This window comes from Triturus cristatus, chromosome 2_1 (genome assembly GCF_964204655.1).
Source record: "Triturus cristatus chromosome 2_1, aTriCri1.1, whole genome shotgun sequence".
In the NCBI taxonomy this organism is placed as follows: domain Eukaryota; kingdom Metazoa; phylum Chordata; class Amphibia; order Caudata; family Salamandridae; genus Triturus; species Triturus cristatus.
This window is the reverse complement of record NC_140581.1, coordinates 1183651445-1183669094: the sequence shown is the minus strand read 5'-3', so window position 1 is coordinate 1183669094 and position 17650 is coordinate 1183651445. Positions and strand designations below refer to the sequence as shown.

Genomic DNA, 17650 nt, shown 5'->3' with positions numbered 1-17650 from the left:
TAGAAGTTCAGCACCCAGGCTAATGTGCTGCATAGCTAAGTACATATAGGTTCCCAAAGGTGAGACCGATTGCATTGCAAATGCTTGTTGTAGGTGGTTATCCGTATTTTTTTAATCAACCTAGATGCAATACCAGGTAGAACCCCTGGGATTGCAATAAAGATTATTTTTAGAAACTGTGCAGTCCATATCATTGCACTAAAAGGGCAGCGGTATCCCTTCCTGTGATGGCACAAGCGTTAAAAAGCATGCGATCTCACTTCCGCCAATTGTGCCTTCACGAATGCACATAATATTGCCCTAATGCGTCGACTGCAGAGACAGTGCGAATGTTTATTGTAGAAGGACGTGATTGCGTTCTTCTATGCAATTATGTGTATGCCATATTTCCTCATGGAACTTCTACTAATTCACGCTTCATTGTTGAAAATGGCAAGCTATGCATGAATGACTTTTAGCCCAGAATATCACGTAACCCCACGTATATGCAGATCTGTTAATTTGAAACATTTAAACTATGAAATCTGTAGTTTCCGTCCCCAACATTACAAAATCCAGTGCCTTTTTAACAAGCCCATTATTTTTGCATCTCATAATTCGGATGTGAAATCTAAAGCACTGGATTCCTCACAAGCAGACCATGAAATTAACAAAAAAAACAAGCATGGGAAGATCCTTCACATTCCGTTAACGGTTAACCGCATCTCCACTCCGACAGAACTCTTTCCAGCTAACTCTTATGCATTTCAATGGAAAGGAAGCCAAACATTGCGCGTGCGCTCTCTCGACTACATGTAGCTTTATCGATCTTCAACCATATTCTTCCAGCATGCGGACTATTATCACATCGGCCCACTGGCACAGCGGAACCTGAGCCCCCTCCCCCTGCAAGGTCGTGGAGGGGCCCCCTCCGGACCAATTAAGGAACTCTCCGGACAAAGTACTGTGCTGAGTGTAGCGGTCTAGTTGTTAGCGCGTCACGTGACGTGACGCGGGTACGCAGGTTGACGCTAGGATGCGCGCGCAGGAGTAAGCGCGGAGCGTGAGGAGAGGGGTGCAGGGCAGCGAGCGGAGAGAAAGAGGTGGCCGGCGCTCCTAGGTGTAACTGCTCACTGTTGTGCCAATAAACATAGCGGAAAGATAACACTTGTTCCGAGTGCTCATTTACCAACATTACAGTGGCGACGAGGTCGGGACGGAAACCGGACCGACGGGGGGAAGCGCAGTAGAAGGCTACACTCCACGTGGCCCCACGAGTCGAAGGAAGACACGCTACCAGGCCATCAAGCCCAAACAAAACACCGCACGGGCCGCCTGGAAGGGGGAAGTCACGAGATACGACCCAGCCAACTGCGGAGATCGACCCCAGGCACAGAGCACCCGAGGAGCGTGGCAGTGCCACGGTACAGTAACCAAACCACAAACAGGCCACAGAGACGACGCCGTTCTCAACCAATAAAAGCACACGAGCTGCCCTCGCACGTAATCAAGCACAGAAAGCGCTGCACTGGCTACCAAAGAGGAGGAAGTGGGGCCCAGTGACAAGAGCCCCCAGAGGATCGAGCACACAAGAAACAACGACAACACCCCAGGCAGCCCCCCGAGTAAAGTCACCGTCGAAACAAGCGCCAAGGAAGCAAAGATGAGTACCCCGGCAGGGTATGCGATTGCACCGGTGCAATTCCTAACGAAACCCGGTGAACCAATGATGAAATGGGAGGACTGGAAGGAATACATAGACAATTTCATAGGGGTTTTGGAGGACGAGAACGAAGAGAAATTCACACCCCAGAGGAAAAAACGCATCCTGCTACTAAATCTAGGGCCTGAAGGTCTGAGAATATACAAGAGCCTAGTGCCCACGAAGAGAGAAGACACAGACGATGACGTGTATGCGCACGCGGTGGAGGACCTGGATGAGCGATACCGCCCCACCGTCTGTGTTTCGGTAGACAGATATAATTTCCAGCAAAGGAAACAAAAGGTGGGAGAATCCATCGAAGAATTCGTAGCAGCACTGAGGAAGCTAGCAGCCCCGTGCAGGTACGCACTGTGGGAAGACGAATTTATAAAGGATCAAGTGATCATGCACACCACCAGTACAAACGTGCAGGACAAGCTGTGGGCGAGTGGGGACACCACACTCAAGGAAGTAATGGTCATTGTGAAGAGGGCGGAACTCTCGAAGAGGTGCGCCGAAGCTACCAGAAAAGACACAGGCGCCCCAACCATGGTGAACAGGATACAGGAGGGTGATCACCGCAGGGACCAGAAACCCAAGCCTCCCACAACCAAAGGGACCAGCAGATGGCAAGGGAAACAAGCGGACGGTGAGAGCAAGAAAACGTGCTACAGGTGTGGAAGCTGGTCCCACGAAGCCCACGACAGACGTTGCCCGGCCTTCAGAGCCAAATGCATGCACTGCGGTATCATGGGCCACTACGAGAAGGTGTGTCGGAAGAAACAACAGAAAGGAGTGGTGAAATACATGGACCAAAGCGCGGAAGACCCGGAAGACGCCACGGAGGAGGAGGTGGTCACCGTACTGTGCATATATGATCAGGTACTGAGCGTGGATGCCAAGAGATCAACCAAACCGGTCCTGGAAATGTCCGTGGGCGGCATAACCATCTCGGTTGTGGCAGACACCGGATCCCCATTCACCATCGTACAGCGTGCAGTGTGGGTAGAACAATTCCAACCCAAGTTGGGCCCTAGGCTGGAGAAACTAGACATACGACCGGTAACATACAATGGTGATCGCATCCCCATGCTAGGGTACCGACGCCTGTTGTTCGAATTCAGAGGCCGTACGGCGTGGTGCAAGCTGTACGTGGCCGAGAAAGGACCCTCCGTCCTGGGATGGTTGGACCAGGGCGACCTGGGCATAAAACTCGACCCAGGGGGGAAGGAACAGATCCTGCTCACAGACCAGGTGGAATGGCTGGACACAGACAGATGGAAGGAAAACTACCCGAGAGTGTTTGGGGGTGCAGTAGGAAAAATGGAGAAATTTCAACACAAAATAGTGCTGAAGGAAGGAGCCACACCAGTAGCACACAAAGTAAGGAATGTGCCCATTGCAGTAAGGGAAGCTGTCCAGACGGAACTCCAAGACCTGGAGAAGAAGGGCATCATAGAACCCATAACCTGTGCCGAATGGTTGGCGCCTTTGGTGGTCGTGATGAAACCCAACGGGAAGGTCAGGCTTTGCGTAGACTTGAGAGAACTCAATAAGAACATAGTGGTGGAGAAATTTCCCCTTCCCAAGATAGAGGAGATGCTGGCACGAACCAGAGGAGTCCAGTGGTACTCCACCATCGACCTTACATCGGCTTACCACCAGGTAGCCCTACACCCGGACAGCAAAAGTCTCACATCGTTCATTACCCCGTTTGGGTGCTACAGATTCTGTCGCATGCCGTTCGGGTTGGCCTCGGCGGCGGCCGTTTTCCAGAAGATGATGCACCAGCTGTTCAGAGACTGCAAGGACGTGCAGTACTTCCAGGACGATATACTGGTGATGGGCAGAGATAGGAGGGACCATGACCGGACTCTGGAAAAGGTGTTACGGACGCTGGAAGCTAAAGGTCTCACGGCGGAATGGTCGAAATGCCGGTTGGGAATGCAATCGGTGACCTATTTAGGCCACGAAATAGGGCAACAAGGGGTCACCCCCAAGATGGAAAACGTGAAGGCCATCGTTGAAGCTCCGGCCCCCAAGAACAAGGAGGAGGTCAGGTCCTTCCTGGGGATGGCGGAGTACTACAGTAAATTCGTGGTACAATTCGCATCCAAGACCTATAACTTGAGGAGGCTAACCAGAGAAAGCACGGTGTTCCAATGGACACCGGAAGCCCAGGCGGAATTTGAAGTCATCAAAAAAGGGATCCTAGAAGCGATGCCTCTCAAGGGTTACGACCCGCAAGGCGCCACCATACTCATCACGGACGCCAGCGACAAGGGGTTGGGCGCTGTACTCATGCAAGACCGAGGAAGTGGAGAAGTGGAGACGATAAGCTTCGCCTCCAGAGCACTGACGGAGACAGAAGGCAAGTACAGCGTCATTGAGAAGGAGATGTTAGCGGTAGTGTGGGCCATGACGAGATTCCGGCAATTCCTATGGGGTACCCGATTCCTGCTCAAAACGGACCACAAGCCGTTAGTGAAGGTTCTGACGTCGTGTGGTCACGCCAGCGCCACACCCAGGATATCGAAAATGTCCCTAAAATTGTTGGACTACAGATATGATGTAGAGTACATCCCGGGAAACAAGAACCGAGTGGCAGACTACCTGAGCCGAGCGGCGGCCATGGAGCCGGGAGAAGAAGACCCCGCGGACAGAGGAGAGATGGTGGCTCTCATTGAGGATCAAGAGAAGATCATCAGCAGACAGGAGTGGACAGCCGCGTATGACGAAGATGCGGACCTGATGGAGATAAAAGCCCACATCACCCAAGGGTGGCCTGACAAGAAAAAGGTGAAACCCAACCTCAAACCTTTTTATGAAGTAAGAGAAGAATTGACCGGGGGAGATGAGGGCATATTCATATACCGGGGAGACAGAGTAATCCCCCCCACGAATCTCATCAACAAACTACTGGACCTATTGCATGAAGGCCACCTGGGTATTGGGAAACTCAAAGCTAGATCGAAACAGAATTACTGGTGGCCAGGCATGGACATGAGAGCAGAGAGACATGTCAGGGAGTGCCCCCAATGCCAAGGGGCGGACAAAACGTTGAGGCCATTACGCCCGGCTCTGGGGAAATTCGACACGCCCGCCAACCCATGGGAAGAGTTGTCCATAGACATTTTAGGGCCGGTGCTGGATGACCAGAGCGTACAAAAATATGTGTGTGTCCTCATCGACCGTTATTCCAAGTGGCCAGAGATAAAAGTGAGCGAAACGATGGACACGGAGAACATCCTGGAGTTCCTATCGGAAACATTCACCCGAGAGGGAATTCCCAAGTCCATCTTAAGCGACAACGGGCCACAATTCACATCAGAAAAATGGAAACAGTTCATGGGGAGGAACGGCATCGAGGTAAAGCACACGGCCATATACCATCCGGCAGGTAACGGTCTGGTGGAACGATTTAACAGAGTGGTGATGGGGGCCATTCAAGCAGCCATCACCTGCAACAAAGACTGGAAGAAGGCGGTGGAGAATATGGTATGGGCCTACAGGATAACGCCCACAAGCACAGGGTACAGCCCGTTCCAAATATTGAGAGGACGTGAACCTTTCACGCACGACAACAGAATCTGGAAGGAGAAGGTAGTGACCAGTGAATGGTCTCCGGCAGTCGTGAGAGCAAATATGGAGAGGGCTCAAGCCATCTACACCAACAACTACAACAAGAGGAGGAGTGTGAAGGACACTCGGTTAGTGAGAGGAGAATGGGTGAGAGTAAAGTTGGCTACCCTACAAAGGAAAGGAGACAGCAAGTACAGCAAGCCCATGCAGGTCAAGGAAGTGTATGACAGAGCGGCTCTGCTCAGCGACGGGAACGTGTGGTCGCAGGACCGCATGGCCCGGTGCAACAAAATATTGAGATGGGAACAGTGGGAGACGGAAGGCGAAGGCACGGGAGACGCGGATGGAGAGAATAAGGCGAGCGGAAGTGAAGAAAGGGAAGAAGCAGGCACAGGAGAGGAGCAAGGAGGAGAGCAAGGGGGTGAGACCCCAGTGGCAGAGATGGACAGGCTGGGAGGTAATCGGAACAGTGGGGGAGCGATGGCCGAAGGGACAGAACGTGAGGAAACACAGAGCCAAGGGGCTCGAGGGTCAAGCGGTAAGGTGACCAGGAGCGGAAGACAAGTAGTAAGGCCTTCCAGGTTCCAAGACTTTGAACTGGACTGCGAACTGTAAGTGACTTATTGTTGGGTCGGTAAAAGGGGGAGATATGTAGCGGTCTAGTTGTTAGCGCGTCACGTGACGTGACGCGGGTACGCAGGTTGACGCTAGGATGCGCGCGCAGGAGTAAGCGCGGAGCGTGAGGAGAGGGGTGCAGGGCAGCGAGCGGAGAGAAAGAGGTGGCCGGCGCTCCTAGGTGTAACTGCTCACTGTTGTGCCAATAAACATAGCGGAAAGATAACACTTGTTCCGAGTGCTCATTTACCAACATTACACTGAGGGGGCCCCCTGGACCTTGGGGGCTGCGGGGGCCTGTGTTATGCCACTGCATAAGAGCTCATTAAGGACTGCTACAAAAACTCCAGGAGGCGCAGCAAACACAGACAGCTTGACTGACATACCTTGCGATTGTAAACTCTTTCTTTTTGAATATTTTGATCATGCAAGCAAAAGAAAGCAATTGGATTTGGACAGCCACGTGTAAAGGTGCCTAACAGCGTCTCAATACAATACCGGCTTGCTTCAGAGAGCTGCAGGTTAATCTACTTAAACTGCCTTCTCGTCCATCCCGCACGAGATGTCATTTCTGCTAGATGCCAACAGCGGCTGCCGGAACCTCACGGCATCGTCTGAAGATCATACCTGTTGACAGAGTCGCTCTATCAGCACTAACAATCGTTTCCCTGTGGTGGGACAGGCTCGCAATAGGAGAAGAATATGATTCCAGGCCCGCTATTTCCTCACACCATCACATGTATTCGTACCCCAAGGACAGGCAAGCACAGCGTTCCTAAAACTGAAAATGTTTAAACTCCTCTCCCTCCTGGTATGTTTATAAAGGAGGGTCTCGACCCGGAAACCTTTTGAGTTGAGTTACAAGCAGCTCAGTGCTGAACGTCAGTGTACCCGTTCAGCAAATGGCAGTTCATATAGAGCAGGTTTTTCAGTGTTTTTTCCTACTTATACTTTATTTGAATATATTTAGTGTTTTAAACAAGGTGCCTTAAATCATACAAATTGTACCACAAAACTTAGAGGTATATTCCAAACTACAAATCATATAAACAACTGACCAAACCCTGATAAAGCACCACACAATCACACAGCATATAATGAGGATAAGTCAAACATACCCTGGAATTCTGTCTTATTACACAACATTACATTTTAGTGTTTTATTACAGCCTGTGGTGGTATGTTTGTGACATAATGCTTCAGTTTAAAATGAATACAGCAATACATACTTGGCTCCGTAAATGTCTTTATGAGTTCCTCCATAGGCAACATCCACGATACTGCTAAGTGACAGTTTTGCAGAAACACCCAATTTCCAGATTTCAGGGCATCTTTAATCAACTTTTCTGCAATAGGGCCTTGACCCTGCCCCAGTGAAATTGATTGTACTCTGAAAAACACAAACAATAGTGTTGGTTGCATTTCAAGTTACTGATGATCATATTACTTACCTTTGGTAAAACTCTTTCTGGTGGATACTTTAACTGCAGATTCCTTACTTTCACAATACTCCTCAGGTGCAGTGCTCCTGTGCTTAACTAGGTGGCGCTGTGCATCTCCATGTAGGCTTTGTTCCATCCCAGAAGTGACAGAGCAGAGCCGCATCCATAAGCAGCACCCCTATGTGCTGATATCACTTTCTTGCATGACTGTTTCTGTGCCTACAGACACAGAATACAAAATAACTGTCAGTACCAGAATGAAGATCTCTAATTTGAGTATTTTTTAGATGGTAAAAAGACACCACTCTACAGAATGCATATGTGGGGGGGCAGTGAGGGAGTCTGCGGTTAGAGTATCTACCAAAACAAGAGTTATCTAAGGTAAGTAACCTGGTCTTCTGATGGATAATTCTAACTGCAGATTCCTCACCTTTCAGAATAGATCTAACTATACAGCCATCCTGGACCTCACTAATTAACATATAAAAAGAACTGCCATTCTGAGAATCTTTATCCTGAAATAAAACAAAGGACTACATCACTAGCTCTTCGCTAGCCATTGATCATTATAGCCATCCTGATCTAATTTACATCTATTCCACATCTACCTAAACCCTATTCCTTCCCCTCGCCTAGCGCAGCTTCTCTCTCAGCCTCGTTACCCGCCCCCCGTAAAGGCAGCATCCCTCACTTCCCTGTCCCCCTAAGATCAACCTCTCGCCTAACCCTGAGTAACTATCCCCTTAAGGGCAACATCTTGCTTAGACTTCTACCCATTGGTTTACCCCTCAATAATCTAGTGACACCCACACTATGGAGCGCACCGGGAAATGCACCTACTCCATCACATACCCTCCTAACCTCACTAAAAAAGCAGCCAAAGGCTTCAAATACAACCTATTAAAATCTCACCCGGAAACCCCTATCTCTGACCCCTACTTCTCAATGAACAAGGGGCTCATTAAGAACGATATCATATTCTACACTAAAAGAAGAGCTCAATGGAGAAAAGCCTTTATCGCTCTCTTTAAGGTCTCTAACTTAAAGAAAACAGCGCACGGTTTCACCCTATCTATCCTTCCCTCCTTATTCTTTAATGCTGCTGCCACCGTCACTATCTATCATAATGGTATCATCCTAATCCAATCCTCCAACCACAACCTTAATCTGATCGATCATATTTTTCTGCTCATTAAGGATAGAGTCACCCTTACTCTCCCCTCCTCCCCTTCCACTCACCGGGACTCCTACAATTCCCATCCCACAACTGTAGTAAATCAGAACTCCCGGATGACCCTACCCACCACAATTTATCTTTAGACCCCAACGATAACCCACCCAACAACACTTTCCACCTTACAACCACCTCACTTCATAACATCGCCAATTCACTCCCCATCCCCCCACACTCTGCACTTTCTCACCCCCTCCCCCAACTACGCCTAACACCTCACTTCAACGCAACAACCCCAACTATACCCCCTCAGACCACAGCACTGACACCCCACAAACCACTCCTCCCGCTTTCCATAGATCACCCTACCCCTCACCTCTACTCCCTGCGCCTCTCATCAGCTTATCAGCCCCATTCTCACTCACTTGGATCCCAGTACGGACTCCCCGCACACCCCCTGAACCACTAACCTGGCTCTCCATATCTCACCCCCCCGCTCCACTTCTTCTTACAGCTCCTCCCATGGACCCATCAACCCTACACTTACCCTCATGGCTCTTGACACAGCCATTTCTAACGAAACTACTTCACAGTACACTCCCTCTGTCCACCCATCCAATAACGAATCTATCTCGCCTGAAAACAGACTTGACCTGATATTATCAACCCTTCAACAAGTCAAATCAGACATCCGAGCCCTTCAAGACCTTATCTTACAACAAACCAAGTCCACTTGTACTAAACAAAAATACAGTCCGTCCCCACACCCTAAGATATTTAACCGCATCCAACATCGTCCTGCAAACTCCTTAACACATGGATCTCCACGTTGGAGCACAGTCCCACACCCTAATGCCACATCCCGCCCTATCAGAGGGTTAAACCCTCTATCTGACTTAGACCTAATGGCCCTCCTCCAATCCTACGAACTACCTTACCCTCTTCTCGTCACGAGACTTCCAGTTAGCCCGCAATCTGACTCCCGAATTCATTCCATTCCGATCAACACACACAGAGCCCCTAGACTCAATTCCAGAGGCATTGTTAAAAATAACCTCACTAGAATCCCCAACACAGTTGAACCTACCACTGTAATCACCCAGCCACGTCTAAGATGTATTCTCCTCAACGGCAGGTCCGCCTCCAGACATGCAGCTGATATTGCCAACTTACTTATCACGAACGAACCAGATATTATGATCCTGACAGAAACATGGCTAAATGAAACTTCTACTCCCATCCTGGACATCTTGTTACCTCCTAACTATGACATCACCAGACTTGACAGAACTGACAGGCCAGGTGGTGGGATAGCCTGCATACACCAGATCAGCCTAACTGTGACCAATTCCAATGCCCCTGCTATATCATCTTGCGAATACCTATGCTTAAACATCGCCAACAACAACAAACAAATCTGCTCTCTCCACACCTTCTACCATCCTCCGGGAGATAACCTCACTTTCATAGAACACTTCATGGACATATTAGCTTCAAATGACAATCAACATATTAAGCACATTTTTTAGGGGACTTTAACCTTCACTGGGACGACCAGAACGACCCTGGGGATAACAGCCTCAAAGCCTTCCTCACAGACCTCAATTACATTCAAATTTGCAACAGCCCTACACACGACAAGGGTGCAACGCTCGACCTAATTATCTCCAAAGCGGACTCCACACAGCTAGACTCGATACTCCCATGCGACTGGTCTGACCATCATATCATTACTTTCCAAATCCTTGAATCCTTTAAACGACTCCCGACACAACCCCTGAGAACTAAGATCTGGAAGAGAAACCTGAAAAACTTTGGATCTGACCTCTCATCCTTAGCTAACGCAAACCCTCTCCGTCCCCCGGAAGACATGACTGATGTACAGGGGCTGACAAATAACTACTTTCACTCCATGAACAACCTGCTTGACAAAATGGCCCCATTGCAACTGAAAAGAACTTCCTCAAAAGACTCTAAACCATGGTACGATGGGAGACTAAATAATGACAGACGCTCGCTTAGAATAATTGAACGCCGCTGGAGAGATACACCCTCAACTGACCTCCTCCAAACTCCAAGAACATCCAGAAATGCCTATTTTAGAAAGATCAGAAAATCCAAAACAGATTTCTTCAGGTCTCAACTAGACCTTGCCAAGAACCGCCCTAAAAAGCTTTTCGACCTTATCAAAACCCAAACTAAAAGCCTACCTATTGCCCCCAACGCCAGCCCACTCTCTCTACCCAACTGTGAGGAGTTTGCTTCCTTCTTCGCCTCTAAGACAGAATCCATTAAATCCGACCTACTCAAGGACCATAAATCCATATTAAATTTGACTAAGAGCCCCTCACTCCCCCTGGATGGTGCCCTTGCTAATATCCGCCCATTATTTAAACTAAAAAACAATGCAACTTGGTCCCATTTTGACATTTACTCTGAAGACACCATATTAAAAACACTTAACACACTGAAGCCTTCCAATCACTTCACTGACCCGCTCCCTGCGAACTACCTAAAAGACTTCATTCCTCTCCTACTACCCAGCTGGACCAAGATCATTAACACTTCCCTCTTCAAGGCACCATCCCTGACATCCTGAAAACTGGGCAGGTCTCACCTATCCTTAAGAAAACCACGGCGGACCCCTCGGACCCCAACAACTATCGTCCGATATCTAATATCCCTATGTTAGCCAAACTCCTGGAAAAATGTGTTAACATACAGCTGAACAGTCTCATTGATCGATACAACTTGTTGAACCAATTTCAATCAGGCTTCAGAGCAGGTCACAGCACCGAATCAGCCATGACACATGTAGTAGACGACGTGCTCAAAATCCTAGACCAAAATGAAGCTTGTCTACTAATCCTACTCGACCTGTCATCAGCTTTTGACACCGTCAAACACGACAACCTACTTGATCTCTTGAAACACAGAATGGGAATATCTGGAAAAGTATTTAACTGGTACGCCTCCTTCCTCCAAAATAGATCCCAAAGATTCACGGTCAACCAATCCCTGTCCAACCCCATGCCAGTCACATTAGGAGTCCCACAAGGCTCCTCCCTCTCACCCACCTTGTTCAACCTTTTCATGGAACCTCTTACTGATCTTCTCAGCCTCACCAAGGTACACTTCCACATGTATGCAGACGACACCCAAATATACATCAAGATACACTCACTAGAGGACATCAAATCGCTCAACACCACACTACAAAAAATCCAAACGTGGTTGGCAGAAAACCATCTGAAACTTAATTCCCTCAAAACGGAATTCCTTTTAATCGCTCCCCCAAACAAAACTCACACTATCCTGGACTGGATGAAGCACCTAACAGCTCTCAATGGACAACTGCTCATCGTCGACTCAGCGAAATCTCTTGGGATAACTCTAGACAGTAACTTAAAGATGCAGAAACACATTAGCGCCTCAACTAAAGGAGCTAACTTCCAACTAAAGACCCTGCGAAAATTGAAACCCTTTCTGCCTGCACACGATTTCAAACAAGCAGTGCAAGCCCTAGTAATCCCCCGAGTGGAATATGGAGCAGTAACCCTATGCAGCCTCCCAAGATCATCAACAGCACCGCTAAGAGCCACGATCAATTCAGCCGCGAGACTCATCACAGAATCTAAGAGAAATGCTCACATTTCCCCTGACATGAGAGCCATCAACTGGCTTCCGTTTGAAGTCGGAATTCACCTAAATATCGGCTGCTTGACGCACAAGGCCCTCTACTACAAGACCCCACAGTACCTAGCACAGAAACTGGTTCTCTCTGCGGGCAACAGAGCCTCTAGGGGCGCCCAGACCCTTCTCCTACAACCTCAACGATTTGCCAAGAAAAAAACTTATAACCGTTCCTTCTCTGGTATGGCTCCGAAGATATGGAACGCTTTGCCCAGTGAAACAAGAATGAACCCCTCCACCTCCTCCTTCAAAAGAGAAGTGAAAGCTATCCTCATGGCTAAATACACTTGAACTCTATGTCTACTCATTGTATTTGTTTTTTATTGATTGTGTTTTTGTATACTATATTTTGCCTTCTTATAACCTGTAAAGCGCTCTGATACTCGCAAGAGTCTTGTTCGCGCTATATTAAACCTTCAAAATAAATAGATACCGAAGCAGTACCTCCTGAAGGTGGAGGGTCAGTAGCTTGGGCTCAGACCAGAAAATCTTGCGTCACCGAATGAACAAAAGGCCTTTTCCGTCAGACCTGTCTGTAAAGGTGATAGTGTGTTGTGAATGCATGCACAACGCCCACATCACAGCCTAACAGATGACAAGGACAGACACTCTGAGTGCAACCACAGTTATGCTAGGTTAAAAAAAATTTTAAGCACACAAATACCCGGAGGTGTCAAGGTGCTAGCTCTGAAAGTATAGGCAAGGATCAACATAAAGATTAGACAAAGAGCCATTTTTTGAGAACCTTTCTAAAAGCTAATAAGCTAGGCATGGTTCTGATATTTAGGAGGTCCTTCTCCTTGTATAGCTTTATAGGTAGTGCACAAGGCTTTGAATTTAGTGAGGTGTCTAATGGGGAGCCAGTGTAGACTTTGACGAGCTTGTCTGGCTGAGTAAAATTTAAGGATTTTGGTAAGCAGTCACTGAAGGACGTTCTGAAGGACTTGCAGTTTATTCAAATATTGCTTCTGCATGTAAAGATAAAGACCATTGCAGAAGTCTAATTTCTATAGCGGAAGAGCAGAAACTACTGTCTTCTTAAAGGGGTGGCAACCTAGGCCCTGGTAGAATGGGCTCAGACCACCTGAATGCTGTTCTTTGGCCAATACTAAGCAGCTCTTTCTGCACATAATTTTCTTTCCATGCTCCAGAGAACCCCATAAAAAACTGATTGTCCACCAGATGGTTCTTGGACCGACCATTGTAAAAGCTTAAAGCTCTTTGGGGTCCAACCAATGGAGATGTTTCTCCCCCTTCGACGGGGTGAGGCGGGCAAAGTACGCTTGAAGCTTGATAAATTGCCTACATAGAAAGGAATCACAACTTTCAGCAAAAAGGCCAACTCTGTTCTCAGCACCAGTCTGTCCAGAAAAAAAGGCAGTCTAAGCTGGTGGTAATGGAAGAGGCTGGCTTATAGACATCATGATATGGTGTTCAGAATAATAAGGTAATAAAAGTAATACAATTTATTTTTTCTCTCGTCTTTTCCATTTTCTTCTTTGCTCCATTCTATGTTTTTTGTTTCTTGGCTCCTATGTACAATATGAATTTACAGTCTTTAAAAAGCGGTATAGCAGCAACCACAAAACAAGTGTTGGCTTTTTCTTCACTGCATTAATGCCAGCAGATATTCTTTTCACCATTTGCATTTTTGTGGGAACTGAGTTCAATGAATTATGAACTTATTGATCAACATCAAATTAGAACTTTTGAAGTGAACAACACACTTGTTAGAAGTGAAAACTGAATGCTAGGGATCTGGTATCAATGTTTATATAGAGATGTGTTCATTTATCAGGGGCAGTATCAAGCCCACTGGCCTCCTGTAAGTCCATGTAAAAATTGGGATCATAATGCAGGGGGGAAGAGGGGCTGAAATCATCTCATCCCCATCCCCACTATTGTCATCTCGGAGTGGTGGCAACTTTTGGTGAGATTTGGAACCAAAAAGAAAATAGCCACCCTGTAGGTACCTCTGAAGTAGTGGAAGCATAAGATCAGACTCAGATATTGTGGAGACAGGCTGCGGTGTAGAGGAATCCAAGTGTAACTTTGGTTGGCTTGAGTCAAAACTGGTTTGGGGTCAGACATTAACGTCAATACCAGAATCTCATCCAACATCGGCGGTGGTACCAGCATCGACGAAGGAGTGACCAACGTGGATCTAAGAGCTGGTGTAGAAGTCTGTCACAGACTTGGTCCTGAACCCGCTGAGGATAAATCTTCTTGTAGTAATCCGACTGATGGCCCCTGCGGATCCTTGAGACCCAAAGGCATGACAGAGGGAGCACAAAAAGTGTCAAAGATAAACAGCATTGCTTCCTTAAATGCCCCCGACCTGCTCCGGCATTGCTGATGGCCCGGTTAACTCCGGTGCATCAAGATCAACTTAGACACACGAAGAGGGCAAGAGGAGATTTAAAGACCAGCGAGGGTACACTCCCCAATTACAGTAACACAAAACACCTTCGGGTCTATCCAAATTGGCTGGGAGATGCCAAATTCTGGCCATAAAGAAGGCATACCTTTAAAGGACGGTTTCCATCACCCACCAGAGGTGACATGCTTCATCATTGGGAATCCTCCTCACATCATGAAGCCTAGTCATGATGCAGGCTACAACCCTCTCTCTGCAAGGGAGGAGCTCAGGGATGTTTTTATCAGAAGGGTTATTACTAAAACCCAATGTGAGTTCGCCTGGTGTAGTGAGGGGTGCAGTGCAAAAAGTGATGTGATGTTAAAACTAGCTACAGGGTTTACACAATTATTTTATTCTGGCTACCATGTGCTAGGATTAAAAGCAAGAGCATACGACAAAAAACCTTAAATCCTGTCCCCCGGCAAGCACGCATTGATGGTCAATCATAACACAGAGGTTGGACATGCGCTTGTAACTTAAGCTTTCATGCTAAGGACAGGTGGGGCACGATACCTGACGCCTGCAGGTACTACCGGTGAATCCACCTCGCGTCTCTATATGGATCACTGGTGCTGTAATAGAATTTTCTTTTTACTTGAATCATTTTAACAGCAGTAGCTAACTAAGACCCTGAAGAAAGCCACAATACTCCATAGGTCATTGGCTGAAACATGTCAATCGACAAATACAACATGATCTAATGGTTTTTTGTCGTATGCTCTTTTAAAAAAAATTCTAGCACATAGTAGCCAGAATAAAATAATGCGGTACACCCTGTAGCTAGTTTTAACATCACATCACTTTTTGGACTGCACCCCTCACTACACCAGGTTAGCTCACATTGTGTTTTAGTAATAACCCTTCTGACGAAAACATCCCTGAGCTCCTCCCTCGCAGCGAGGGGGTTGTAGCACGCATCAAGACTAAGCTTCATGAATCGAGGAGGATTCCCAATGATGAAGCATGCCACCGCTGGTGGGTGGGGGAAACTGTCCTTTAAAGGGATGCCTTCTTTATAGCCTGTATTTGCAGTCTCCCTTCAGCCATTTGTATAGACCCGTGGGGGGATGGGTTGTGTTTTGTGCATCAGGATCAACTCCAGAATTGGCTCCTCAATCTGAGATTGGGAGCGAGATCAATTGGTACCCTTACATCCTCATGACTTTTCTTTTGATAGAGTGGCAGACTGGGGTTGAGTTCTGCTTCACTTTTTTATGTTTTCACTTGAACTCTGAATTGCTGAAGGATTTCGACCGCAAAGCAGACTTCTCGCAGGAGTGGGAGCAAGTCCAAGCACTCAACTTGAAGTGAAAGCAAGCCTTACAAGACAGCTGTGACTTCTTCCTGTGTTCGCCAACTTACAACTTCTATTCGAGGTCCCGGTTATCCTTGAGGTGCGTGAGTGCACACTCACTGCATGACACCAAAGAGATACCTTGTATGAGTTCATTGGCAAAATCTCCTTTTCTGTAGTTATGGCATAGTTTTCAGCCTGCAGTTTTAGTAGGGGACAATGTTCCCTTGAACACTGAATTTTGTTTTGGAAGACCTGAAAAGACCGACAACAGTGGGAGGGAAGCTCCGGATCTGGGCTTAAAAAAGTGGACAGAAAGGAATTGACATAATCATGCAGGGGAGGCAATTATATGCATCTCCTTCTGCATCACTTCTGGGGTGGAATGAACCCTATGAGAAGTCGCAAACCTCGACCTAGCGGCGCGTGGGAGCACTGTTATGAAAAGTTTCAGGATCCATGCTGACACCTAGGAAATATTCTAAAGGCAAATAATCTGTGGTTAGAAGTATCTATCAGACCATAAACTATACTTACTTTGTTATACTTCCCTTCCCTGAATTACTGAGAAATAATAACAAAAAATCGGTTTACTCTCTGAAATAGCCTTTTGCTTTAATGAGTGAATTATAGCTGAAGAGGAGAGATTCATGGTTCAAGTAGGAATAATGCTACTGAATAAAGTTGGGTGATTACAAAGATTTTGGATATATGATGGAAAGGACAAACTACTGATAAAAGCAAATACAGATCTCCTTACTTTCACTTAACTCTCTGCCCACTAAACAGCAAACACAGAGCAACGCCGGTTAGATTGTTCACTATTGCTAAATCTCACCCTCTGCGCTGTTGGAGGATATCTTGCCCATTTTCATTGCATCAAGGTTCACTGCAGTGAAGCCAAAGTGAGTACATACAGGCTGGTTCCTGAGGAACTATGTACTGAAGTTGAGCAGTTGTGGAGAGTGGTAGAGCATCCTCACATCTGAGGACTTGCAGGAAAGGAATGTAGGAAAATACGTGCATGCTTTTTGCCACGCCATCACCAGTGATCCAGGATCCTTGTCCATCTGGGAATGGAATGGTTACATCTGGAAATCAAGTTGGTGGTAAAGTCATCTATAGATCAGGTGACACCATGCATCAGAAATAGAGTTGAAGGGCTTAATGGTGGACAATCCACTCACACGTAGACTTTAGACGCTGGCTGTACAGATGAACAGAAACATAAAGCCTAATATGGAAGAATTCTCGAACACTTCTGGAGCACTCGTGTTTTTACCAATATGATTTTCAGAATAGTGTCAACTAATTTGATTGTCTTTAAATTAAAAAATTGGTTTATTTCTGTATTAATTTTTCTACTTTTCCTGATACGTATAATGAAACAAATAATTCACTTTTTGTAAATATTCAAATCTGAATTTTTCTCAAAGTGCTACCTGTATATTCCTTTGCATTTCAGAAAGTAATGAGTCTTTCCAATGGCAAAGTCTGCACTCAGGATTGAGGAGAGGTGGGAGTGGTTTAGAAACTTCTGGTCAGACGTCTCTGGTCTGATGGATAAGGTGAGTCTGACATTACTACCATAGAGACCGCAACTTCTGAGGGGAGAATGCCAGGAGCGAGTCCAAACAGAATGTGTATAGAGATATGTTACATATGCTGGAAGAAATTCCGGAGGACTCTGCATATGCACCAATGAGAGAGGTGCTGCCGTCTGTTCATCCAAGAGCTGGATGAGCAGAGA

The 17650-nt window shown here is 46.9% G+C and overlaps 1 protein-coding gene across 2 annotated transcripts in view; it reads right to left on the bottom strand.

Annotated features, from left to right (window-relative positions):
- Nucleotides 1-17650, bottom strand: part of DNAH6 (dynein axonemal heavy chain 6) — a 2458578-nt gene that overhangs the window by 334579 nt on the left and 2106349 nt on the right. For both annotated transcript variants that reach the window (XM_085636629.1, XM_085636630.1), the window contains one exon: nucleotides 7108-7268. In XM_085636629.1, the coding sequence (XP_085492755.1) occupies nucleotides 7108-7268 (161 nt within the window). The remainder of the gene's footprint in view (nucleotides 1-7107; nucleotides 7269-17650) is intronic.